This window comes from Culex quinquefasciatus, chromosome 1 (genome assembly GCF_015732765.1).
Source record: "Culex quinquefasciatus strain JHB chromosome 1, VPISU_Cqui_1.0_pri_paternal, whole genome shotgun sequence".
Classification (NCBI taxonomy): domain Eukaryota; kingdom Metazoa; phylum Arthropoda; class Insecta; order Diptera; family Culicidae; genus Culex; species Culex quinquefasciatus.
In genome coordinates, this window is record NC_051861.1 from 60,492,086 (window position 1) to 60,519,855 (window position 27,770).

A 27,770-nucleotide genomic window follows, 5' to 3' on the forward strand; every position below is an offset into this window, starting at 1 on the left:
TGGACATGAAGGAGGAAAAACCTGATCCACAGCAGCAGAAAGACGACAACCTGATGCACTCGTGCGGAACCTACCAGGACGACATTACGGACGAGCACACGCCAATCGACTGATGGCTCCCAGCCAAACCTATCGAAAAGACCATCTTTGTAGGCAAACCCGGCCACGTGGACAGCAACGTCCTCATCTACCTGGAGCAGGAACCGGTGTTGAACGCCCTGCGTAAGGTAATCACCGCCAAGTTCGCCGACAGCAGCGCCATTGACAAGTTCTACTCGGACAACGAACCGTGCATGGCCAAGTTCCACCAGGACAACAAGTTCTACCGCGCGATCGTCCGCAAAGCCATCAGCTGTCGCCGCTACAAGGTCTAGTTCATCGACTACGGCAACATCGAAAAGGTGGATATTGCAGATCTGCTCAAGAACGTCAACCGCGGCCGCGTCCCCATTCAGATAAACCGCTACCGCCTCACGAACGTCGCCCCAAAGAAGGCAACACCTGGCCGACGGAAGTCCTCGACACGCTGCACTCACTAATCGTTGACAAGCAGTGCCAAATCCGCGTCGACAACGACATAGACGCGGACGCGGCTGGTGTTGTGTGTCCTAAAGTGCGGTAACGCGATTCGGGTGAGCCATCCCGTCCAGTTGAATGTAGTGTTTCATTCAATCTGCGATGACGAGTAGACCGACGCGATCAAAACGACAGACGACGCCACCGACAAGGAAGACCCGGTAGCTTCGGAGAACTAATCCGAGGCGGGACAATTCGGAGCGAGGCAGGTTTGAGTTGGTTTACTTGTTATGAAAGTTTTTCAATATTTTCTGTTACTTTCAAACTGGGGACACTACAAGCAGTTTTTAAGTGCCGTTGGCTAGGCCAGAACTAAGACAGAAATGCTAGAGCTCACATACGGAACTCGCAAGGTACTTGCTTGTGGCGCTCTCGTTCCATCTTAGGATATCCAGATCAACCACCTAGCATGCCAGCGAAACTCACCTGTACACGAACATGCCCCTTTTGCTGAGCTTGCTCCGGTCAGCGTTCACGGTAGGACCAGACTGATGGCGTATTTCAACCTGATGATGTACACGTTGATGGCAAGTTGATCTGCAAAAATATACCAAAAAACAATGAGATAAAACTTGAATGATCCACTTAGGACCACACCTCCGCGTCTTCTGGGAGATATCCACCCGCAGTCCTTAGAACCGTCCGTTCCGACGCGACCACAACAAGCAGTCGCTGCTAGTACCTGGTACCTGGCCATGATCGACTGCCCCGAAAACGCACTCCTCGGGGCCAACCTTCGGGAAGTTAATTACTTAGTTGTCCGGAACCAAACCAGGTGTTCGACTTTCTGGACCCAAGACTATGACAACCGGAGCCATGCTGCCGTGGGCTGCGGATGTGCTGCCAGCACAGTAGTTTCCAGGGAGCGCGAACATAAGCTGAGTCAGCGACAATCATGGGTTGTAACATTCTGCGATCGTAACAACCTCTGACTGAAAATTTATTTTTTATCTCGAGAGAGAAAACCCTCATGACTCTCTCGAGTCGTCTCTTGTAACAACCCGCGACCCAACTTTTGCTGTCGCACAGAGAGCGCTGCCGATTGCTTTTCCTGGCAATCACTGAAGTTGGAACCCAGTGAGCGCCGGGTGGTCTTGTCGGCGCGAATTTCCTCATTGGTCACTGTGATTTACGCGCCACGTGTTTTCTTTTTGCTTGCTTACGCAATGCAATTCTAGCAAGAGTTTTATTGTTTATTTTAAAAGCTTCTATAAGAAATTGGTTTGCTTGTTTACAGGGCATATAAAAAAAATCTCACGATTTTTATGCAATATTCTTGGAAATGGCGAGAAAAGATAACTTTTTAAACAGCACAAAGGAACGGATTCAGTGTTAATGTACAGGGTCTATTTTAAAGCACATGTTAGCCTTTTGGGAGCCTACAAACCTCATGGCTCGTGGTCATGCCCCTTATATGACCACTTATAGTACCAATGGCTAGCATCTTGTATTTTGATACAGGCTTTCACACCAGGATCACCTTACTGTGAAAGTATGGTTCGGGGAGATGAAGCCGAATTCCTGCGCTTTAATTCGAACCAGCGACTTTTGGATAGTTAGTCCAGTAAATTCGGATATATGCTGGCTCTTTTTCGACAATTTGGGATGTGATTTGAAATACTGCATATTGGCCCTATTTAATAGTTTCTTCACAATTTTCATTTTGTATTTCACTCAAAACAACTTATTGCTTTGAAGATTTCCAAAACGATCTTTAAAAAACCACTTCCCAAATATTTGAATCTTAGCATTTTTGTTAAGTTAGAGGCTTTCAAACTATTCTCAGTATCGTACATATCAATTTATCAAAAAGACGAAGTTCAAAGTTGTGACAAAAAAAAATCAAAAAAAATCAAACCATCCACATTAACGACCCCCGGGTCTTTTGTGGTCTCTATTGCAAGTTTCTGCTCGAACCTAGGAGTCCGAAGGCTTGAATGGGGAGAGCACCCAAACCTCTTTCTACTCCAAGGAACCTTCCACCCCAGTGTTTGAACTGACGACCTTCGGATTGCGAGTCAAACCGCCGCCAGCGATTCCACCGGAGTAGGCTTGGTTTGGTGTGTTGTTTGTACTTTATGGCATGGAGATGACTCCTACACCTGGAATGACTTAACGGCCTAACAACCAAGGCCGGGACCGACATTTTACTTCCTCATCCGATGGAAGGTTGCAGCAGATGGGAATCGAACCCAGAATCATCCGCTTACAAAGCGGACAGCGTAACCATTCGGCCACGCACTGCCACTGCCAAGTTGAGACCATTTGATGCATATTTACACTCAAAGTTATAAAAATATTAAAAAAAAACTGATTTTTAGAATAAACCCAAATTATCTAAATTCGCTAAACATTACAAACAAATATTTATGATTGTTTCCAGATTATTGTAAATATTTTTTTTTTTCAAATATTCTATTTAAAAAAACAGAATGTACATAAAATTTATAATTGAATAACACACATTGGTCCAAATTTTATTTAAAGTTTTTATCTTATTTTATTTTTAAGATTTTCTTTTTCGCTTAAATTTTTATTTTCGTCAAATCTTACATTTTTTGAAAACTAATGATTACAAAACAACGGAACAAGTATAAAATGCATTTTAAAACACTTTTTCCATGCAAATGTTGAAACTATGGCTTGTTTTTTCAATATTTTGTTTTACTTTTTTGCCCCTACTCCGATCCCGGCCAGAGCAGAGGGACAAAAACTATGAAAAATATTTGCATCGGCCTTATCATTGAAAAAGACAAAAAGAAAATTCCAACAAAGTTTAACACTTTTATGTGATGTATTGACTAAGTATTGACGATTTTTTTTGTTGTTGCAAGAAACAGAAATTTTTGCGGTGCCGTATGAGATAGGAGGGTTGGGGGACATGAACTGCGAAAAATATTTGCAACGGTAGCAACATTTTCATTTCGCGGGAAGCACAGTTATTTTTCAATCTACATGAAATTTTTATGTTGGAAAAATAATTATCTTTCCAAACATGATGAAAAATTTAGGAGTTTCTTTTTTGATTGTGGCGCTACACAAAAACGCGTATAAAAAGTTAACCATGTTTAGTCCAGAATAAAAAAAATCCAGAATCATCATTTTTCATTTTTCATTTTCATTCATTTCATTTTCTAGGCTCTAGGTCAGATTTTGCCAGTTACATAACGAGAATCGTCTCTTGTAACAATCATGGATTGTTACAAGTCGCGATTTTTGGAAATCGCTCTCCGCTCGCGATTCAAGATTCGTTGCGGTCACAAATAAACAAACCCCTTGACGACGCGAATCGGGTGAGATCCACCCAGTGGATGATTGTGAACGATCGCTTTGGTGTGAGTTCCTTCTTGGTTACACAGCGAGACTAGCAACGCGTTGTTTTTCTTGAGAACCGTGGCGCTTACTGTGTGTGTATATCTTCACTCATTGATCGCGCGAAGCGATTTTTTAGCGACCCTGGTAGATTCCTTCCGCGTTAAATGGCCGTCCCCACAAAAATCTGCACTGCGCCTTCATCAAACCATCCGACGACGAACCAGCTGGCTGAACTTCGAAAGGGTATTGGACGCGTGCGTCTCGTGATTTGTTAAAATTTGTAGCGCTAACGAGGGGGATGACACTCCCGAGATGAGCTCGCGATTAATCTGCGATGTCCTTCGATGAACGCGATCTGCCACGATTGCCAAGAATGAGCGTGATCTGGCACGATTTCATCGCGATGTGAGCGCGATGTGGGCGCGATGTAGAAAAATCGCGCGATGTGAGATGTACACTGCTCGAATGAGTTTGACAGCAACCAAATGACAGGTCTTGCTGAGATTCGATTCGAGCAGTGGAAGAGCAAAACAAAACAAAACGAACACGTGGGAAAAGTGACAGCTGGAGGACAAATTTTCCACCGGATTACCAAAACCTCACGGATCTCACGTAATCCCGCCGGTTGTGTAGGCCAAGTTCTCTGCATTAACGGCATTAACAGTCTGTCGAGCGCGATCAATGTTTAGAAGAAATGGTCCTTCCGAAGTTTCTCGTTCAGGAAGGACAACCAAAAGCTCGCCATGAAGGAGAAGGACGGCGGGTGCGAGAATTTCCGCCGAAGAAGACCAAGCCGGAATGACCCCTGTGAAAGGCGAGGAAGTCGCCGCTGTCGATTCGCCAGCCGAAACGACATCCCATGTTCCTACGTCTTTCTCGTCCAACCCGCCGAAGGGCATCACGTCGGTGCTGACAAACATCATCGAGACTACGAACCACCCAATCCGTAACTGTTAGCTGGACGCACAATCGCAAACGAGCTAGTCGATTGAATCGGTGGTCCTGCATCCTCACCGGGGTCCACAACCGCAACCAGTACGGCCACGAGCAGTGCCGCGAGTAGCTTGAGCAGCAGTATTTCCGGTGGAAGTAGCGGTGAATGCTCGGGAAGTAGTGCCGCAAGTAGCATTTCAAGCTCGAGCTCGGGTGACGGAGGTGGAGACTGGAGACAACACCACGACTAGGACCAGTAGCAACAACAGAAGTGATCCGTACTGCCGCACTATGGGCCATCTCCATACAAACAGGCGGCCAAATTATATTTTTGCTTTTTAAATGTTTTTTCATACAAATTTGGTTAATTGTATGGTATTGAAATGATATACGTCGATTTGTATGACTTTTCATGTTTTTCAATAGTTGATTGTTTATAATAAATAGTCTTTTCATACATTTACAAGTGCAACAGAATTGCGTATATATTGTATTGCAAGTTTATATTATTAAATTATGGATAAGCTAATACATCCCCACTTTAAGGACACAACCCCTCCCTCCTCTTTCATTAACCCCCTCCTCCCCACCAAAAACAAAATTTTGTTAAGCGTAATGAATTCATTTTAAGTCAAATATTTATTATTTACTGGTGTGTGTTTCTTTTTGTGAGTCCATTCCATATATTTTGACAAAGGTACTCAGTTTTAAATGTAGGCAACAGAAAATTCCAATAAAGTCATTTCGAACTTCTTGAAACCAGGTATAGATTTTTGAAGCGACGATGCCCACGAAGTAGGTAGCAAAGCAAGTGAAATAATCGGGCGCATATGTAGATTGCAGCAAATTTTGATAAAACGTAAATGTTCAAAATGGCACATCTCCGAAAACGCAAAAAATCGCAGGCTGGAAATTTCAGCAATGTTAGATTATGATCCAATCTTTCAAGTGATCTTAGTTTCATGTTTAGCATCGGTTAGCAAAAAAAGTACTCGATTAACAAAGACAAAAAAATAAGTTTTGCCAAAAAAAAAATGCTCCAGTTATTCGATGAAAACTTCAGTTTTTGGTTTGGAAACAACATTTTATCTATTAATAGTTTCAAAGCTTATCTCATTACCTTTCCAACGATGTATTATTGATCTAATAAAATATTTAAAATGGCTGAACTATGTTAAAATGAAACATTCAGTCTTTTTTACGAAAAACGCTAGTTTTTTACTCCATTTTTTGACTTTCAGCTTGCGTATCTAATGAACAAACTTAGAGCTTTGAAAATTTGGATTTATCTTAGTTAGAATGTTTACTTTCGAGAAAAAAATACCAAAAAATATTTGGAGAAGGTCACTGTAAGGTCCCGGCGTAACGGACGCAGCTTGTTGGCTGCCAGTCATCCTCCCGACCACCCCTGACCTACAGTCCGTCGCCGATTCCTCTGCGGATCCTTCGGAACCTGATTCCGGTACCTCTCGAACCACTCGCGTCGCAACACCACTCCGCGCAACGTGTACTTCCACTTCCCGTTCATCCATGACTGTCAGTCTCTTGTTCCTACTCTCCCGCCCACTGTCGCTCTTCTCTCCCACGACTACCACTGACACACCTCATGTGCCAAGGGGTATCACACTCGAAGGGATCAGACCCTACAATCCCCCCTTGGTTTTATTTTGAAAGACCTGACCGTTATACATGCTATAACGATAAAAGTAATGCCTTTTCTACAATCAACTTTACTTAGGTCGTAACGGAAACAATGATCATTTCTGTAGAATGTCAATAAAACATCGGCTTTGATTACTGTGATGTTTTGTTCATTGTCGAATGGCCATCATTTTTATCTAGTTGAAAGAACGCGATTAAACAAGTATTGGCAGCTGTGTTTGTTTTAGTGTATCACCCAAGTAACCGTGGGACTGTATATGGTAGCTTTAAATCCCCTCTATATCAACATATAAAGTATGCATACAGAGTCTCAAAACTTTATATTCACTTTATACGCATGGAGGTAAAATTGAGTGGCGACTGGTAGAGTTGATATAGAGCATAGAATAGAGAAAGATAGAATTGCCACTCATTTACCGACCGGGGGACAAAACTGTGCTGCCTAACTGATGCCAGCGGCGAAACGGGGAACTACAACACCCTGCGCATAATACTGTCAAGAATGTGGAGAACTGGTTGGCACATATATTTTTCATTAAAAATGTAAAATGATTTAGGAAAACATGGAAAACAAATCAAAATAATTATGAAAATTCAAGATAAATGCATCCCTTAACTAGGATATTTTTTTAAAAATGAGATTAAATGAGTTTTATTTCGCATCAGCATTTTTTTTTTCTCTAAATTTCAAGATTATGCCAAATAAGTTGACACCCGTTTTCAATTCTCCAAGACATCTGTTTTGTCATGTTGACATTTTGCTGTCGCTGTCAAACCAAGTGAAGAATCGGAAGAGGAAAAGACGATTTTGCCGTTCGGAGTGAAGAAAAGTGGTCGTGGTGTTCCAGCTTGAAGATTCCGAGGAAGAAACCCGGCCACGCCGTGTGAGGCACAGTGCTTCCGGCGGCGTTCTTTGGATTTTGCTGTTTCGGAGTGAAGAAAAGTGGTCTTGGTGCGCTGGTGGAGGTTCCGAGGAAGAAACCCGGCCACGCCGGGTGAGGCACAGTGCTTCCGGCGGCGTTCTTTGGATTTTGCTGTTTCGGAGTGCAGAAAAGTGGTCTTGGTGCGCTGGTGGAGGTTCCGAGGAAGAAACCCGGTCACGCCGAGTGAGGCACAGTGCTTCCGGCGGCGCTCGTCGGATTTTGCAGTTTTGGAGTGAAGAAAAGTGGTCTTGGTGCGCTGGTGAAGGTTCCGAGGAAGAAACCCGGTCACGCCGAGTGAGGCACAGTGTTTCCGGCGGCGTTCGTTGGATTTTGCAGTTTTGGAGTGAAGAAAAGTGGTCTTGGTGCGCTGGTGGAGGTTCCGAGGAAGAAACTCGGTCACGCCGAGTGAGGCACAGTGCTTCCGGCGGCGTTCGTTGGATTTTGCTGTTTCGGAGTGAAGAAAAGTGGTCTTGGTGCGCTGGTGGAGGTTCCGAGGAAGAAACTCGGTCACGCCGAGTGAGGCACAGTGCTTCCGGCGGCGTTCTTTGGATTTTGCTGTTTCGGAGTGCAGAAAAGTGGTCTTGGTGCGCTGGTGGAGGTTCCGAGGAAGAAACCCGGTCACGCCGAGTGAGGCACAGTGCTTCCGGCGGCGCTCGTCGGATTTTGCAGTTTTGGAGTGAAGAAAAGTGGTCTTGGTGCGCTGGTGAAGGTTCCGAGGACGAGACCCGGTCACGCCGAGTGAGGCACAGTGCTTCCGGCGGCGTTCGTTGGATTTTGCTGTTTCGGAGCGAAGAAAAGTGGTCTTGGTGCGCTGGTGAAGGTTCCGAGGACGAAACCCGGTCACGCCGAGTGAGGCACAGTGCTTCCGGCGGCGCTCATGGGAATTGGAAGCTTCATAATGAAGAAAAGTAGTTGTGGTGCTCCAGTAAAAAGATTTTGAGAAGAGTCGCGGTCCTGCATCAAGAAGAAAACCGGAACAACAACTATATAAACGATACGGCGGCGAACAGGTCATTTAGATGACATGCTGTAATGCTTGGAAACCGGCCTTAAAATGGTAAACCAACGATGCGTTTTCTTCGGTTGTACAAGTATTGCTGTCGGGCCAACAATCAAATCGTTTTTCAAAGTGAACACTAAAAACAGGTATTATTATATTATTTTAACTAGTCTAGTTGAATTTGTCACAAAAAAATCTTTTTCAGCCTTCGCGATTTGGAAAAATGGAAGCAAGTTTGCGGAGTTTCGGATTTTCCGAAACATGCTGTTATTTGCAGCGATCATTTTCAAAGCGATGATTTTGTGAATCCCCTCTGCAAAGCACAAGGGTATGGATATTATAAAATGTAAATCATTTTGAAAAAGCTAATTTTTTTTTTTGCAGGCTCCGACCAACCGCCATTCCATCCCAAACTGCAAACGTCATACACATACCATCTAGTGTGGATGATGATGCAGTCACTGTAATTGGTCCGATGGATATTGATCTTCCGGAAATCGAGCAGCTTGCCGACACAGCAGAAACCACCGAACCGTACACTGTATCAGGTGATTCCTTGACTGTCGGCAGTGAAGTAGTTATCGACAGCGCTCAACCATCGACATCACAAATACCACTGTCACAACGAAGAGTCCGTGCCGATCCGACACCTGAGCTTAGAGATCATGACTACCTGTTTGATCCAGAACGATACGTGTTTTTAGTGGACCGATTGCTTGAACTGGAGGAGGAAAATTCTAAGCTGAAAAAGGATCTGCGATTAAACAACAAAAAGTTGTTCAAGAAAAACGCCATGTTATCCCAGAAGAATGCAACGATCTTCGTCTCGCCCGTCCTGAAATATGTTTACACGTATGATTTTTGTCGATAGAGTCTTCCTTCAGTTAGTAGCATGAAAAAAGAATACACTAGCCAGGTTGAAACAAAGTACATATTTATTAATCAATACACTTCATATCTTTACAAGATATTGATAATCTTCACAACATTCATCGACGAACGGGCTAGGGCACGGAGTACCGATTGCGCACCCGGTCCCGGGGTCTTGGTGCAAGTTCCGCCGGCGGCAGGCAGCTTCATGTGCAGCGAGGTGATTCCGAGGGACTTGCACTTTCCGCCTACGTACAAAGCGGCCTCATAGCAGCGTAGGGCGAGCCTCGTCACGATCAGCCTTGACCTTCATGCCGCCGGTGCTCCGCCAGATAGTTACTTGCCCAAAAGATCCGTAACGTGGACGAAGGTATAGACGTATGCCACTCCGAACACGATCTCGTCCGAGTAAAACCTGGACCTCCTCCAAACGATTTTTCCTGTATCAACAAAAATAACACCAAATACTGCCAAACTTTCTTTGCTCTCACTAATGTTGAGTTAGTGTTTTGAAACATTTGAAGAAATGTCAAAGTGTGATGTAACTTTAAAAGCTTACTTTACATTGATATATAAAGCTTACCATTAATGCTTTGAAACATTATTGAGCTAAATGCTTTGAAACTTTAATTGGCTGTTCTATATGTCATTATACAGTAGATAATAATGTTTCAAGCTACAAATGTTTCAAAACATTGGGAAAGACTATTTAAAGTGTCATAGCATCGTGAAAGTTTATTTAGAGTGGATTTAGAGTTTTGATTTAGTGCTTCTGGTTACTTGGGCACACTGCATGAATCTAATAACTTCCAACTCCTCTAGTTATTTCTGTTATGGTGTTTTTTTGGTATAATTTCTTTGAATTAAACTTAATTTGGAAAGATAAAACTCATAGAAATATGTCCATTAAATATCTATCGCTCTTTCCTTCTTTTCTTCATTTTTTTTTTTAAATTCGACATGAATCTCTAACGTTCCTAAAGTATTTTAGAAAATCATACATGTAGGGTACACAGAAAAAAAAGTGTGATTTTACAGGACACTGAACGGATGTTTTCAATGTAAACATGCTTAATGTAAATTTGAAAATCGTTGTAAATCGTTGTATTGCTTTTAAAAAGGGTAAATGTAAATCGAAATTGAATGTAACCTTTAAATCCCATGTAAAGGATCTCAATTTTGTTGACATTGGCCAAATTTGAAAGTATGAATAGCATGTAAATGCATTTTTGATGTAAAATGTTGTAAATGTAAACTCAAACAACATTTAAATTGAAATTGCTACCTTATTATGGAATGACAGCTCAAGCGGATGGCAAAAACAAATCAGTGCAATGTTATGATTGTTTTGTGCGCATGAAACTGAAGCTTTTAAACTGTTTGTAGCTGATTCCGCTGGTGCATGGTGAAGGAAAGGTCACAACATTTTATGCCGGAAGGCGGAAGTCAAAGGGAACTTGTTTGTTTACGTTTTAAGATCATTTGGGGTCGTCTTTGGCATGGCTTGGCGGTGGAGATGTTGAAAGTGATTGAGTGCGGAAGATGCCGGTGTAAACAACAAGAATCAGCATCAAAACAGGTAAATTGATGTTCTACCACATACAAAAGTTTAGTTGAGATTAAGACTATGGGATAGATTTTTAGGCAGGGCCTCTAGCGTCAGCAGCGGAAATTGGTTTCCAAACGGGAAGATGCCTGGAGCTGGGGGGACGACGGGTAGTTGTTCTTCAGAATTACCTTGTATATGTTCACCTTTCTAAAGATGTTCTTTACCCAGCTGGAGGCGGTCAGGCCGGACAGCAGTTCGAAGACGAGCTGGGCAAACAAGGAGTCCTTGTCAAACTTCTGGTGGATCTATCTTGGTACAGTTCGTATTTGGTCTGGATTTTCCAGACAGCGAGGGTCACTCGTAGGTTAGGACAAAGATCGATGCTTTGAACAAGCTTCCGGGCTCGGTCCGGTCAACGATCGAACCCTACAACCTGAAACTCGGTCTCGCCAGCTTTAGTTATCGGTGTAGCGGAATCTTAGTTCTTCAGTGTTGGTCGTACTGGTTCTTCACCAACTGAAACAACGCGAGAAACTTTCAAGAACTTCACGGTAAGAACACAAATCATTTTTAAAACTAAAGTTTAAACTAAAAAATATATTGTTTTACAGAAAAAAAAACTGCTCTGGCAGGGAATGGAAAAGATAAACCAACGGGATGACAGCAAAAACACCGAAAACAAACAAATTTTGCACGCTGCAAGAGAATTCGTAGAAAATCTACACAAAAAAACAATACACGTTAAATATGAAGAGGTTGGTCATGAAACCAAACTAAACTCTTGTTTTGTTCGGTATTCTTAAAAAAACGTGTACCTCAGTGCTATGGTTGGTGTCTTGGATAACAAGGTTTGGCTACACCCTAACCAAAAATCATGATTGTCTGAGTTCAATATCCCACTTTTCATACGATTTCTTGAGTTCAGGTCTAGAACCATAACAATGGTTATATGAGTTAAACTGAAAAATTCGTATGAAAAAGTGAGTTGTTGGACTCAGCAAATCATGACTTTTCGTTAGGGTGTAGAGACTGTTTGCCATCACATAAACAGTTTGCTGCCACTTTATTTTGAGGTGCCTGTTTTCTTAAATTTAGTGTTCAAAATGTCCCGCTACGGCTTGAGCGCTGAGGACGACCGCTTCCTGACCGAGATGGACCAGTCGGAGGAGGTCGGCACCGACGCCGCACCCCAGGAGGAGGAGGACAATCAGTCGTACGGCGATGAGATCCAGATGACTTCCAAGCAGGTTCTGGACGCACTTCAGCACGCCTGGATGAACGAAAAGTTAGCCGTGCAAATCTTGCCGTACGAGGAACCGATCGTGGACATGGTGCTGAGTCAGTTGGTTTAAATAGAGGAAAATCTGGCAAGTACGAATAAGAACGAAATGCTGTACATTGCGCACCGGATGGAGGTGGAGCGGATACGGTACGGAGAAGCGGCTGTCGGCGGGGGAGCTTCAGTTTGCGACGGATTTCTACAAGAGTCAGATGGCGGTGCGGCACATGCCGCGAAGCTTCCAGGACGATGAGACCTTCCGCAAGGTGGTGCCAAACCTTGACAGCCACGTGTTTGTGCGGGCGAAGGAGAACGAAGCGAAGTTTTCGATTAGTGCGGACCATGAGACGATTAATGTGGCGGCGGGGTCGGTGCACATGTTCAAATATAGGGACGTGGAACCGCTCGTGTTGGAGGGGATTGTGGAGTTGATTTAGGGTGTTTTAAATAGAGGTTTAAAAAAATACGGTCCGGTAACTGTTGCTTCCGGAACCACAAATGCAACATCCGCTAGATGAAGCAGGAGGCTAAAGTGTAATCCTGAAAGCGCGTCGTTCTGCGGATGGCCCTGAAGTCGGATCTGCTGCTGATGACCGGTCCTTTTGCCCTGAACAGCTGTCTGGTTCGTCGTGTCTCGCAGAACTACGTCATTGCGACCAAGACTCGCGTCGATCTGCGCAAAGTCAATATCCCGAAGCACATCATCGACGGCCACTTTCGTCGGGCATGCAAGAAAACCAGCCACATTGAGAAGGACATCTTCAAAAGGAACGTGCCGTCGGAGCAGCGCAAGGCCGACCAGAAGAACGTCGACGAGGAGGTCCTGAAGGCCATCAAGGTACACCCAGATGCTAGAGGGATCCGCCGGTACCTCAGACGATGTTTTCCCTGTCATCGTAAGTATATTCTCTAAATGTTAAGCCTTCAAAGGATTATGCTAAAGAGTTTAATCTTTTCTTTTAGGTCATGTGCAGCCCCAGTCTGAGAATTTCGCGGGTCAACGGAGACTCTGCAGCACAAACAACCCAAATGCATCATTGGGTAAGTACATTCCGTATTGCAAAAATCACCAGATGAGATTTAATTTCCACTACAAAAATTGCTTTTGTGAATTCAATTTTGCCCCGTTGTATCTAGATTTCGATTCTATTTTCAAACACTTTTTGTATTGATAGTTGAGAGTTATACTTTTGCGAATTGTTTGGTGAACGTTCTTGAGTATTAAAACATGTTTGTATAATGCTCAATTTTGTTCAAAAAAGCAATCCAAAAGTATGCTATCCAAAGCAACGATCTACAAAAGCGTCTGAAAATTACATCGGATCTAGATTCAGCGAGGCAAAAAAAAATTTTCGTTTGGGTAAATTTACGTTATTTTCATCGGAAATTTACAGGATTGCGAAAAAAATTTCTTAGGCACATTTACGTCGGATGAAACATAAATTTCCAATGAAATTAATGTAAATTAGCATCATTAATGACGTGCACTTTTGGTACATCATAAATGATGTAAATTTACCGGAATTTTTTTTTCTGTGTAGGGTAGTCATCAATGAGACACTTTTGGTTTTTAAACTTCAACGATTTTTGTATTTTTTTCTTTAGCATATTTTAAAGAACTTTTTGTTGCATTTTCTTTCTTTTAGTTTGTTCTAACATTGACCAAAATATGAGATCGATCTGACGTCTACAGTCAGAGTTATTCAACTGTCTCATTGTAGACGCACTTGGCAGGAACAATGAGACAGCTGGGGAACAATGAGACACTCTACAAAAATCAATACTTTTCTAGTAAAACATCATGCTTTTATATTGTTCCATTGCAGGTGACTTGCTTTGAATATATTCAAGCAATTTTGTCAACATGAAAGTTCAATTTACAAAAGTTGTACTAAAAGTATTTAAATTTTGTAAAATCCATATATTTTATCAAATAACTTTATATTTTTGGTTAAATGAAGTTCAAACTCAATAAATATGCCAAAAATCACTTCTAATTCACGTTTTGAAAGATTTCCACAGATTTTGAAAAGTTTAATGAAGAAAAATCAAAGTGTCTCATTGTTACCCATGGGTAGAAAAGAGTGGGGAACAATGAGACAGCCCTGGATTCTGGGTATATTCTAAATTTTGGTCAAACCCAATAAAAGGACATTGTAGCCCAACTTATGCCCTGTAAAATGACGAAAGAAATTTGGAGAAATATTAGTTTTTGTGTTAATGGCAGCCTATGAGCGAAAATGTAATTTTTAGTCATAATTTACTATTACACCCCAGAATCAAACATGTATGAATAACTTTACAAGGGAGCATCCATAACCAAAGCCACAATTATAGCAGACGTGTATCTAGTAGACACACCTTTCCCCCAAATATGAGCCTGATTGATTGAAACTACGTCTTGTGAGAGCCATTTTATCATTGTTCCCCGTGTCTCATTGATGACTACTCTACCCTACTTAGTTTAAAACAAGTTCTGACCTATTGTCTAACCATAAGCTCGTATTAATTTGAAATGACTTTGAACTTTTGAAAATCCTGCAATTTTTAATCTCAAAATTGATCAGATGTTCAGCACACTAGATTCAAATATTGTATTTTTGCTAAAGTAAGTTCAATTTAAACTTTGGTAAATTGTTTGTGGAAAATGATAATAATAATATAATATTACAAATCTAACTGTCTACTCAGACAAATTGGCTATATATTCAAGTCACATGAATAACACTAATAACAAAATTTATTCCACAAGAAATCATGCCAATGATGTACGCACATTTGTGAAATATATTCAAAATAGTCACTCTAACATCCAACTCATCGAAGCCCTATGCGAATAGTTGAGCTTCTCCAGTGTACTGGATCGTACATAAACAGCAATAACTGAATCTACCCATTAAGTAAAACAACACATAGATACTCATAACCTATCGTTTAAAAGGAATTTTCATTCCATCAAAACTATCTCATATAGGCATATCTCCAGATTCTAGACTACCAATGTTATTTATTATTTACATAATTTAACACTATTCAAAATTACATTGTACAGCACAACTCCAAATAAGCATTTCAATATTGCAATACATGAATCTTGCCTACACGGTCAGCATCTAAATCCTCATTTAATCCAAACGTTTGTCACTCAATTGTATACTCAATCAAATAGTTAATCAAATAAACATTATCGACTATTACCGTTCTTACTAATAAATCTCATTAAACATTTTCAACGATATAATAATGTTTCGTATCGCATGTTTTTAAGACAGTAGGGTGAATTCTCATCTCGTACAGGTTCAGGACTCGGTCCTAATTCCTTCCAATTTACTAAGTCTCACTATTAAAACAAACTGTTTTGCAATGTTTTAATATCAAATTGCTTGCTTACTTCCCACTAAAAAACGCTTATTTAAAGCTGTAATCGAAAGTCAAAGTGCTGATATGCCAACATTAGGTGCTCGATACATGACGTTCTTCTATGTTGTTATCAGCGCCTAAACCCAATCTTCTTCCACTTAATGAATTATGAATGAATGCAAGGCCTAACCTGTCTTTATTTAAAACCATGCTGAATTCGCAGTTGTGAATACAGCTTTCATCATCAGCTACAACTTAACTGTACTTTATTTTTATTCAAAACTAAAAATACCTATTATACAAAAGCCACATCTGAACCGCTCCTGGTGATCCCTAACTCTTCACTTCATCACATGTAACTCTTGTTAAGCCATGGCCGAAATAAACAGCAACTAATTTGAATTGAGTGTCTTGCGAACCTTCGTGGTGAACGGACACTAGAGCTGCGGTATTTTTTACTACCTAAGCTCAGAGTTATTTCAAAACAAAATTCACAGTGTTTTCAAAGACTACCTGAGTTATTTTCCAAAATTCTAAACAGTCTTTTCAAGACTAACCCCGCCTGAAATTTTGTTGTATTTTACAAACGAAGCCATCTTTTTAAGAGAACTTTGCTTGCAAAATGCGTCAAAACAAAGGTAAACGCAAATCTTCTGAAGATTTGGTCGTTACGTCGGTGAAGCGTTTGAACGCTAAACCGGCTAACGGAAACAGAAAAAGAAAACAGCCTCTTCTGAGGTCTGATTCTGATTCTGAATGTGAGGTCAATCCTCCAATTCCATTGACAAACAGTTTCGGTGTTTTATCCGAAACTGATGACAAGGAACCTTCTCCTCGTACTGAGCCTTCTGCCGTCGAGAAACGAGTAAAGGCACCGCCAATTGTAGTGACTTCCGTCTCCGATTTGGCCAGCTTTCGAACGCAACTGAAGAATTGCAAGGAAACTTGCAATTTGAAGGTTTCGTTCCAGCTTGGTCGAAGAGGAGAATGTCGCTTGTTGACGGAATCTTTACAAGATCACCAAACTTTTGTTGGTTATTTGAAAAACCACAAACACAATTTCTACACGTATGAGACCAAGAATGCTCGGCCATTCAAGGCGGTCTTGAAAGGTCTCTCCAACGACTTGTCGGTGGATGAGATCAAAAACGAACTTAAGGTGTTGCTTGGCTTTGCCCCATCCCAAGTAATACCAATGAAGAAAAAATCAAACGGGAATATTTCTCGCTTTGGTTTGACTTCACAATTTTATCTGATTCATTTCAACAGAAATGAAATCAACAATTTGAAACTTTTGGACAAAGTTCAGTTTTTGTTCCATGTACGGGTAAAGTGGGAGCATTTTAAGAAACATGGCGGTAATGGCCAGAATCTGACCCAGTGCCGGCGTTGCCAGGCATTCGGTCACGGTACTGATCATTGCGCCATGGTTCCAAAATGCATGGTTTGCGGGGATTCTTCTCACGACAAGGACAATTGTCCCGTGAAAGAAGTCACCCAATTTAAATGTGCAAATTGTGGTGGAAATCACAAATCAAATTTCTGGGATTGCCCCATCAGAAAAAGGTTTTGGATTCTCGTGCTAAGCATCAGCCGAAATCCAAACCGAAATTTTCTCAAAGTCAGGTTGTACCTGCATCTTTAAATCAAACGTTCGTGCTGTCTCACTCGAACAATTCTAGAAATACCCCTACCGTGGAAAAGTTAGGTAACAACAATGGCATTTCTTATGCTAACGTCGTTTCGGGTTCGGGTTCATCCACGAATTTTAAATCCTCTACCAATCTTTCTGAAATTGGGCAGGTACCTCAAATCTCATTTGAAAATTTTTCTGCTGGCAACGCTTTGGGATCTTCTGATCTCGGCGATGTTACGTTTGAAAAATGACTTTTTGCAAAACTCACTGTTTGGTTTGATTCAAACAATGAGTAATGCTACATCCATGATGGAAGCAATCCAGATTGGATTAAAATTTGCGAATGATGTTGTTCTTACCCTGAAGTTTAATCATGGATCTAAGTAATTCCATCAATATTATGAATTTTAATGCTCGCTCTTTAAAAGCGAAAGAAAATGAATTTTTCAACTTTTACGAGTTCATAACGTGCATGTTGCTGTTATAACCGAAACATTTTTAAAAACTGGCACTTATTTGAAAAGTGATCCAGATTATAAAGTTATAACTAATAACCGAATGAATCGAAATGGCGGTGGAGTTGCAATAGTTATCCACCGTAGTATGACTTATAGCACGTTACGTGACTTTAAGTTAAAAGTTATTGAAAGTTTGGGCATTGAACTTGAAACTTCTTTTGGGAAAATTATGATTGCAGCTGCATATTTGCCATTCCAATGCACTGGGGAAAATAAAAATTATTTCAAAGGGGATTTGAATAAACTTACTCGGCATAGATCTCGATTTTTGATCATCGGTGATTTTAATGCCAAACACCAATCTTGGAATAATTCAAAAGTAAATTCCAATGGTAAAATTCTATTCAGAGATTGCACTTCTGGTCTTTATTCGGTTTTATACCCGAATGGGCCAACTTGCTTTTCTTCTGTTAGAAATCCATCAACAATTGATTTGGTGTTGACAAATCAAAGTCAGTATTGTGGTCCTTTAGTGACTCATGCTGATTTTGATTCTGATCATCTTCCAGTAACTTTTTCACTTTCTCATGAAGCAGTTACCAGACCCAATAGTTCTGTGTTTAATTACCACAAAGCTAATTGGGACAGGTATCAGCATCATATTGAGAATAATTTAAATCATGATTTTGTTTTAGAAACCAAAGCTGATATTGATTCAGCCTTGGAATCTTTAACTAATGCAATTTTGGATGCTAGGAATATTGCTATTCCTAAAGTCCAAGTCAAATTTGATTCTCCCATTATTGATGACGATCTTCAGCTTCTGATTCGTCTGAAAAATGTTCGCCGAAGACAGTATCAACGTTCTCGTGATCCTGCACTGAAGCGAATTCAAAAGATTTGCAAAAGGTTATTGACCACAGATTCACTCTCCTGCGAAATGAAAAGTTCGCAAGAGATGTCGAACAAATTAAACCTTATTCCAAACCTTTTGGAAACTTTCAAAGGTTCTTAAGAAACCTCAAAACCCATCCCTTCTTTAAAAGATGGTGATAATATTCTATTAACTAATGGGGAAAAGCTCAAAAACTTGCTCAGCAGTTTGAGAGTGCTCATAATTTCAACTTGAATGTTTTGAGTCCTATTGAAAATCAAATTTCAATAGAATTTCAGAATATTGTTGAACAAGAATTTTCATCAGATGAAGTTTTTAATACGGATCTGAATGAAATAAAATCTATTATCAAAAATTTAAAAATATGAAAGCCCCTGGTGAGGATGGCATTTTTACATTTTAATTAAAAATTACCAGAAGCAACTTTAAGTAGCTTGGTCAAAATTTTCAACAAATGTTTTGATTTGGCATATTTTCCCAGTAGTTGGAAAAATGCCAAAGTAATTCCGATTTTGAAACCGGATAAAAATCCTGCTGAAGCCTCAAGCTATCGGCCCATTAGTTTGCTTTCATCTATTAGTAAATTATTCGAAAGAATAATTCTTAATAGAATGATGACGCACATTAATGAAAATTCAATTTTCGCTGATGAGCAGTTTGGATTTCGCCTTGGGCATTCAACTACTCATCAGTTGTTGAGAGTTTCAAATTTAATTCGAAGCAACAAATCTGAGGGCTATTCTACTGGCGCTGCTCTTCTAGACATAGAAAAAGCATTTGACAGTGTTTGGCATAAAGGTTTGATTGCGAAATTGAAAAGGTTTAATTTTCCGATTTATATCGTGAAAATTATTCAAAATTATTTGACGGATCGTACTCTGCAGGTATGTTATCAGAATAGCAAATCTGATCAACTACCTGTACGTGCTGGCGTCCCTCAAGGAAGCATTTTGGGTCCAATTTTATACAATATTTTTACTTCTGACTTGCCTGATTTGCCCCCAGGATGTCAGAAATCACTTTTTGCTGATGACACAAGCATCTCCGCCAAAGGCAGAAGCCTTCGTGTCATCACAAGAAGATTACAAAAGCTTGGATATTTTCAATTCTTATTTGAAAGAATGGAAAATTACTCCAAATGCTGCAAAACTCAACTTATTATTTTCCCTCACAAACCAAGGGCTGATTTTCTTAAACCAAAAAGTCATCACATTATAAAGATGAATGAGGTAAATTTAAAGTGGGAGGATCAAGTGAAATATCTTGGACTTGGTTTTGACAAAACCTTACTTACAAGGATCACATTGAAAGTATCCAGGTTAAATGTAACAAATATATTAAATGTTTGTATCCACTTATAAACAGGAATTCTAGACTTTGTCTCAAGAATAAACTGTTAATTTATAAACAAATTTTCAGACCTGCCATGCTTTATGCTGTGCCGATCTGGACAAGCTGTTGCTTAACCAGGAAGAAAAACTTCAGAGGATTCAGAACAAAATTCTGAAAATGATTCTGAAACTTCCTCCTGGTTCAGCACCAGTGAACTTCATCAATTAGCCGAAGTTGACACTTTGGATGTTATGTCCAATAAGATAATTGATGCATTTCGACAAAAATCATTGCAGTCTTCAGCTGCATTGATCCGCTCTTTATATAGTTTATAAGTTAGTTTTAAGGTATCCCTTTTCCCTTTTGTACATGTAGGACCTCCTACATTTGAAATCACTGAATAGCGAAAGCTACAATATTTCATGAATAAATGAAAGTTGCTAGTATTTAAAATTGAGGTGAAAAGTCATCGTTTGTGATTGGACACTCAATAATATTTTAACTGAATGAATGTACATGGAAAAGAAATTTGAATAAATATAAATTAAAAAAAAAAAACTAATTTGAATTTTTTTCTCTTCATAAAAACCCTTTTACTAATGTAATTTTCACAACCCTTCACCACAACTGTCTTTCCAGTGGATATTCACAAGCCATCTCTCCGTCAGCCATGAGTGAACATCCACAACAACATTCCTTTAAATTTCATCAGGCCTTCCAGTGAATATCCACCAACCATCTCTCCGCCAGGTATTATAGTCGACATTCACAATCATCTTCTACTTTCATTCTTACTAGTAGATGTTCACAAGCCATCTCTACATCAGGCATTAATGAACATCCTGAAGCCTCCTGTGCATAGAAGTGCGGTGCTTCGGTGGACGCGCAGTCCTGTTTTTTCGTGATAATTTTCGTCTCTTTTGTGTCGCTCTTTGTGTGCATGGGGTGATTGGGCATAATAATTGAATAATGCCATCAGAAGTGCGGTGCTTCGGTGGACGCGCAGTCCTGTTTTTCGTGATAATTTTCGTCTCTTTTGTGTCGCTCTTTGTGTGCATGGGGTGATTGGGCATAATAATTGAATAATGCCATCAGAAGTGCGGTGCTTCGGTGGACGCGCAGTCCTGTTTTTCGTGATAATTTTCGTCTCTTTTGTGTCGCTCTTTGTGTGCATGGGGTGATTGGGCATAATAATTGAATAATGCCATCAGAAGTGCGGTGCTTCGGTGGACGCGCAGTCCTGTTTTTTTGTGATAATTTTCGTCTCTTTTGTGTCGCTCTTTGTGTGCATGGGGTGATTGGGCATAATAATTGAATAATGCCATCAGAAGTGCGGTGCTTCGGTGGACGCGCAGTCCTGTTTTTCGTGATAATTTTCGTCTCTTTTGTGTCGCTCTTTGTGTGCATGAGGTGATTGGGCATAATAATTGAATAATGCCATCAGAAGTGCGGTGCTTCGGTGGACGCGCAGTCCTGTTTTTTCGTGATAATTTTTGTCTCTGTTGTGTCGCTCTTTGTGTGCATGGGGTGATTGGGCATAATAATTGAATAATGCCATCAGAAGTGCGGTGCTTCGGTGGACGCGCAGTCCTGTTTTTTTGTGATAATTTTCGTCTCTTTTGTGTCGCTCTTTGTGTGCATGGGGTGATTGGGCATAATAATTGAATAATGCCATCAGAAGTGCGGTGCTTCGGTGGACGCGCAGTCCTGTTTTTTCGTGATAATTTTCGTCTCTTTTGTGTCGCTCTTTGTGTGCATGGGGTGATTGGGCATAATAATTGAATAATGCCATCAGAAGTGCGGTGCTTCGGTGGACGCGCAGTCCTGTTTTTTTGTGATAATTTTCGTCTCTTTTGTGTCGCTCTTTGTGTGCATGGGGTGATTGGGCATAATAATTGAATAATGCCATCAGAAGTGCGGTGCTTCGGTGGACGCGCAGTCCTGTTTTTTCGTGATAATTTTCGTCTCTTTTGTGTCGCTCTTTGTGTGCATGGGGTGATTGGGCATAATAATTGAATAATGCCATCAGAAGTGCGGTGTTTCGGTGGACGCGCAGTCCTGTTTTTTTGTGATAATTTTCGTCTCTTTTGTGTCGCTCTTTGTGTGCATGGGGTGATTGGGCATAATAATTGAATAATGCCATCAGAAGTGCGGTGCTTCGGTGGACGCGCAGTCCTGTTTTTTCGTGATAATTTTCGTCTCTTTTGTGTCGCTCTTTGTGTGCATGAGGTGATTGGGCATAATAATTGAATAATGCCATCAAAAGTGCAGTGCTTCTTGGGACGCGCAGTTCTGTTTTTTCGTGATAATTTTCGTCTCTTTTGTGTTGCTATTTGTGTGCATGGGGTGATTGGTTTTATGTGAGTAGGTTTTATGTGATTAGGTTTTATTTTTTATGTTATTTTTCTCTCCATTTCCTCAGTTTGATTTGCGATGCCTTTCCGTCGGGTCGTGTTTTTTTTTTCGCGTTCGTCGTCGGTGTGTTTTTTGTTTTTTTCGCGTGCGTGTATGTGTGTAAAAGTGCGGCTGGTTCTGGTTGTCATCGATGACAATTGAGCCAGTCTTATTTGCGATGCCTTTCGGTCGGGTCGCAGGGTTTTTTCGCGTTCGTCGTCGGTGTGCAATAACAACAAAACCTTATCATACCATTTCAGCTCGATAAACATCGTAACTCGTCGTTCGCTTCGTTAATCAGTACCCCACTAAACATGAATCATGTAAAACTCGTAAAAACATCTCAGTTAAAAAGTCAGACTGTTAAATTCTTCATCATTTAATTACAAATAATTTTGGTTCTATCTTTCCACAGCCGGCTGTCTAAGATAAATCCATTTCAATTAAAAGTTAACAGCCGATAAACGGGAAATGACTCATCCGCAGCATCCGATTGCTTGCCTTGAGATTAAAACATAATACCTTTCAACAAACACTATGATTTTGGGTCGCATCATCATCTTCTATGGTGAATCCTGACCAAACACCCTATCCTACTAACAAATTTTCAGGTTCCTGGCGCTTGTGGGGTGTAAGCACAGAGTAAATCAGCTGCCCTAGTAGCAACCTGCGCTAACTAACATTCCCGTCCCTTAAAATCGAGATCTACAAACTGACATGGCGGGCGCCGTTGGTGGCCAATGACTGTTACCTATTCGCAACTGATCTAGTGTAGCCTTTAGCAATCATGGTGTTTTATCTTTTCAGCGCATTCATACATGCTGTTGATAAGGGAAACACCACTAGATCGTCGAAGCATATAATCAGTAGTGCTGAAAGGATATTACGGTTCTGTTCAGCAACGGAGGGGCAACCATGGGTGATCTCTCATGTTCATGCTCATGCTCTCATGAAGCCTCCTGTGCACAAGGGCATCCTGCGAACATTCTCAAATCATATCTATGCTAGGCATTTCAGTGGACATTCGCAAAACCCTTTCCCCTTCCAAATTCCCGGCACATGGTCTTAATACTGATAAAACTACAATAACAAGTTATACTCTCTGATTATCAACTATATATATTAATATCCATGACAATTTCAAACGGTTGACTTATTGTGATTGACTTCAATTCCTGAATGGCTTCAACAACTCCTGAAACACCCATGATTCACACCTTTGTTCATTATTTATAACAGATATAAAAACGATTCCTTTGGAACTATTTGACAGTTAGAAAACTGAACCTCCTCAGTACGGACATCTCCATTCGTGAATTACATACAAAACCCGTGAACAACATTTTATTCACCACCTATAATAATTATAGGGACAACACTATTTTCATTAGTAAACAGCTTTACAACTGAACACTAGACCCGTGAACAACATTTTGTTCACCACCCATAGTAATTATAGGGACTACTTTATTTCCATTCGTGAACAGCCGGACAGCTGAACACTTAACCCGTAAACAACATTTTGTTCACCACCTATAGTAATTATAGGGACAACATTACTTACAATCGCGATCAGCTAGACAACTGAACACTAGACCCGTGAACAACATTTTGTTCACCACCTATAATAATTATAGGGACAACTTTATTTCCATTCGTGAACAGCTGGACAACTGAACACTTAACCCGTGAACAATATTTTGTTCACCACCTGTAATAATTATAGGGACTACTTTATTTCCATTCGTGAACAGCCGGACAGCTGAACACTTAACCCGTGAACAACATTTTGTTCACCACCTATAGTAATTAAAGGGACAACATTACTTACAATCGCGATCAGCTAGACAACTGAACACTAGACCCGTGAACAATATTTTGTTCACCACCTATAATAATTATAGGGACAGTACTATTTCCATTTGTGAACAGCTTGACAACTGAACACTCAACCCGTGAACAATATTTTGTTCACCACCTATAATAATTATAGGGACTACTTTATTTCCATTCGTGAACAGTCGGACAGCCGAACACTTAACCCGTAAACAACATTTTGTTCACCACCTATAGTAATTATAGGGACAACATTACTTACAATCGCGATCAGCTAGACAACTGAACACTAGACCCGTGAACAATATTTTGTTCACCACCTATAATAATTATAGGGACTACTTTATTTCCATTCGTGAACAGCCGGACAACTGAACACTTAACCCGTGAACAATATTTTGTTCACCACCTATAATAATTATAGGGACAACTTTATTTCCATTCGTGAACAGCCGGACAGCTGAACACTTAACCCGTGAACAACATTTTGTTCACCACCTATAATAATTATAGGGACAGTACTATTTCCATTTGTGAACAGCTTGACAACTGAACACTCAACCCGTGAACAACTTTTGTTCACCACCTATAATAATTATAGGGACAGTACTATTTCCATTTGTGAACAGCTTGACAACTGAACACTTAACCCGTGAACATCATTTTGTTCACCACCTATAATATTTATAGGGGCAACACCATTTCCATTGGTGAATAGCTAGACAGCTGATCTTTTAACCTTTGCACAATCCATTTGAACACATCCTACAGTAACACGGATAACTTCAGTTTCAATCATGAACAGCTAGACAACTGATCACTTATCCAATGAACATTCATTTCATTCAACACCCGCGAACAACCTCTTGTTCACCACCCGTAAATTATACAGGGACATTTCACCCATGAACAACTTCTTGTTCACCACCCGTAAATTATACAGGGACATTTTACCCGTGAACAACCTTTTGTCCCTAGGGGGGTGACACTTCGGTTCTGCCGGTGCTGGAACCTCGAGCTCAGAGCCAGCACCGAGCTGGTCGGAGCCAGCACCGCGCTGGAACCGTGTCTGGAACTTTGATTGAAAAGTAGCCGATTTTTGGAAATAAATTTAGCGTGCACTGCACAACAGCTGTCACTGTCAAGCAAAAAATCCAAACAAAGTCAACCCGTTTTTTTCTTCCTGCGAAAAGTTGCACGCGGTTTTTAACAGCAACAATAAAAGTGGTCCGGTCAAGCAGTCGAACAATCCGATTCTGATGACCACTCAACGGTTGTTCCGGTTGTTCCTTTGCCATACCATATGTGTCACTCCTGCGTCACGGAAGATCCTCATACCAACTCGACCGCCACACGGGGCTCCCTCGTCCGGTGCATTCGATGTCCTTCTTCGTACCCGATGTCAAGTGCATTCCCGCCAGATTCCAGCTACTGACCACGTCGATCATGATCTGCCCCAAGCACTCACTCGAGCAGTGCTCAATCAACGGCAACGGTGCGATAAGAGCGGAGTCTCATCTCCACCTCCATCTCCGCGTTCAAGTTCTGGCCCGCGCTCACGATAGCCCTGCCAGCGGACCCGGACGTGGTATTCCGGCGGCAACACAAGCAAAAGGACATTTGCGAGAAGTGATCAACAACGAGGAGTTGCCGCGGCGGATATATCAAAAGGACGAAAATTACTACTTCCTGACGGTGGACTCGGAGCAGACGATCGACGCGGGGCCCAAGGGCAACTTGGCCAGGTTCATCAACTACTCGAGTCCAACTGCGAGACGTTGCTGTGGAAGGTCGGCGGAAGCCAATCCGTAGGGCTGTTTGCCCTCAAGGACCTCAAGGCAGTAAGTTTTTCGAAATTCCGGTAAAACCACTTACTACAACTAACTCTTCTTACTCTTTTCTCCACCAGGGCTAAGAGCTCACCTTCAAATACAACTTTGAGACGTTCGGCGACCAGAAAAAGATTTGCCACTGTGGTGCGAGCAAGTGTTGCGGGCTGATCGTCTGCGAAGGAACGGAGAATTGAAGTGGTATAATCACAACGGTCTTGCGCGACTTCTAGGTGCTGATTGTAACGTGGGTTACCTGCTCGAGTGCTCAAATGCCAACAGTGACGACGGCGGCAACTACAGTTCTTCCGCCACACGCCTGCGGCCAAGTACCTTGCGGATCCATCGCGACAAGTGTTCTACCTTGCCAAGAGTGACCTCGAGTTTGATCAGTAAACGTTCACGAGGAAACGAACCATTGTTACTAAGTTGTGTAATGAGTAACCAATACGAAAATTTGTAAATGTACTCGAAATAAATTTAAAACGCTGCAGAAGTTGCAGCCGCAATCGGTGGAGCTACTCCGGTAGCCTGATGTAGATTCGGAACCAAGCTGGGAACGGAGATGGGTTGGGTTCACGTCATGTGAGAAATCCGGCAAGTCGTCATAAGTTCCGATGTTCCGACTCCTATGCTTCCTTTTTCTTTTTCCGACATCAAACCTTCGGTGAGAGGATGTCGTTTTTCATCATCTTAATGGGCTTAACCCTAGTTCAATTTAACCGTACTGACAATCGTTTATTAACAGGCTTCGCTGAAATGGAAAACTTAAATTCGTTGAGTATGCAGAGTCCCCACTGCCGGTCAGCCCAGGCCTTCTTCTCGAAGACCTATGCTAAGTCGGTGGCCATTTGACCAATGATCTGTCAAATGACCCATCAACTACTTGAGCACGCCCTGCATGATGTTCGTCAGCATGCTTTCCATCTGCTTGTGGCAACCTTAGCCAGCGGCCGAGACGACTAACAGAGCGGCGTGCCGTTACTTCCAGTTCAACATGTTTGTAATGTTTTCGATAATGTACGGCAGAATGGCCTTTCCGACAAGACTCACGCCGACTCGGCAATCACATTTTTGTCGCTGGTGTTATCATCGGCAGTCTCGTCCGACACGGATCACTCCTCGTCGTCCTCCAGGTCGATCATCATCTGTAGCACCAGCGGAACCAAAGAAGCCACGTTCTTTTACGTCCGCTTCCGGAACATCTCAGAACATTATCCGACAGTAAAATCATCACCTCGTCGATACTTTCGGCCGTGATTATCATCACCCTTCGTCCTTATCGTGCAACAGAATGAACGCTCCGAAGGTACAAACAACCTGGAAGAGCACCTTCGGAACGGACGATGGGTCCAGATATTTGACCAACATTTGTTTAATAAGCTGCAGATGCTGATTCTGCTGGTTGCCGAAGATACCCGACACCGACGAGAAGAATCGCAACGCAGATTCCAGATTGTGATTGTCGTCGATCAGGTTGCGTGCTGTTTCTTGGACTCCGGCCGCTGCGGGTTGTTCGAGTCCGGCGCGTTGTTTGGACCAGCCGGTGTTTCTTGGCCACAAAGCGAATTAAAAGCCTGTTCGACAAAAAATAATAACAACAACAAAATTTTCTTTGGCTGCTTGGATGACGTTCTAAACGTCAAAATGTGTACACACTCAAAAGAGATTACCCATATTTTCAATAAAGTTGGTTCGGGGCCAAAAGTTCTGTCGCCGAGCCAGAACCGTGCCCAAAACCTTGAGTGGCACACTCTTGTTTTGTCCACACCTGTAACAACAGGGACATTTTACCCGTGAACAACCTCTCGTTCACCACCTGTAACAACAGGGACATTTCATCTGAAAACAACCCCTTGTTTACTTCTTGCATTGACGTCTGTTGGAATCTGAAATATGTTAAGGTATATCAGTTTTTTTTAA

At 41.4% G+C, this 27,770-nt stretch overlaps 2 protein-coding genes and 2 pseudogenes across 2 annotated transcripts in view; 3 read left to right on the plus strand and 1 right to left on the minus strand.

Annotated features, from left to right (window-relative positions):
- Positions 1-27,770, plus strand: part of LOC6049575 (GPI inositol-deacylase) — a 234,199-nt gene that overhangs the window by 186,401 nt on the left and 20,028 nt on the right. The gene's annotated exons all lie outside the window — the stretch shown is intronic.
- LOC119769847 lies at positions 9,324-9,881 on the minus strand (annotated as a pseudogene).
- LOC6032333 lies at positions 11,914-12,573 on the plus strand (annotated as a pseudogene).
- On the plus strand, positions 12,659-25,830 carry LOC6032334. Its single transcript, XM_038263575.1, has 3 exons — positions 12,659-13,003; positions 13,071-13,236; positions 25,440-25,830. The coding sequence occupies exons 1-3, from the start codon at positions 12,670-12,672 to the stop codon at positions 25,828-25,830; spliced, it is 891 nt and encodes a 296-aa protein (XP_038119503.1). The 5' UTR covers positions 12,659-12,669.

What these genes read in the sequence shown, in the direction of transcription:
- LOC6032334 (XM_038263575.1), top strand. Translation starts at nt 12,670, where the DNA reads ATGGCCCTGAAGTCGGATCTGCTGCTGATGACCGGTCCTTTTGCCCTG. An exon ending in ACGATGTTTTCCCTGTCATC is followed by an intron (nt 13,004 to 13,070) that starts GTAAGTATATTC and finishes CTTTTCTTTTAG; the next exon opens with GTCATGTGCAGCCCCAGTCT. An exon ending in GAATTCAATTTTGCCCCGTT is followed by an intron (nt 13,237 to 25,439) that starts GTATCTAGATTT and finishes CATTCCCGCCAG; the next exon opens with ATTCCAGCTACTGACCACGT.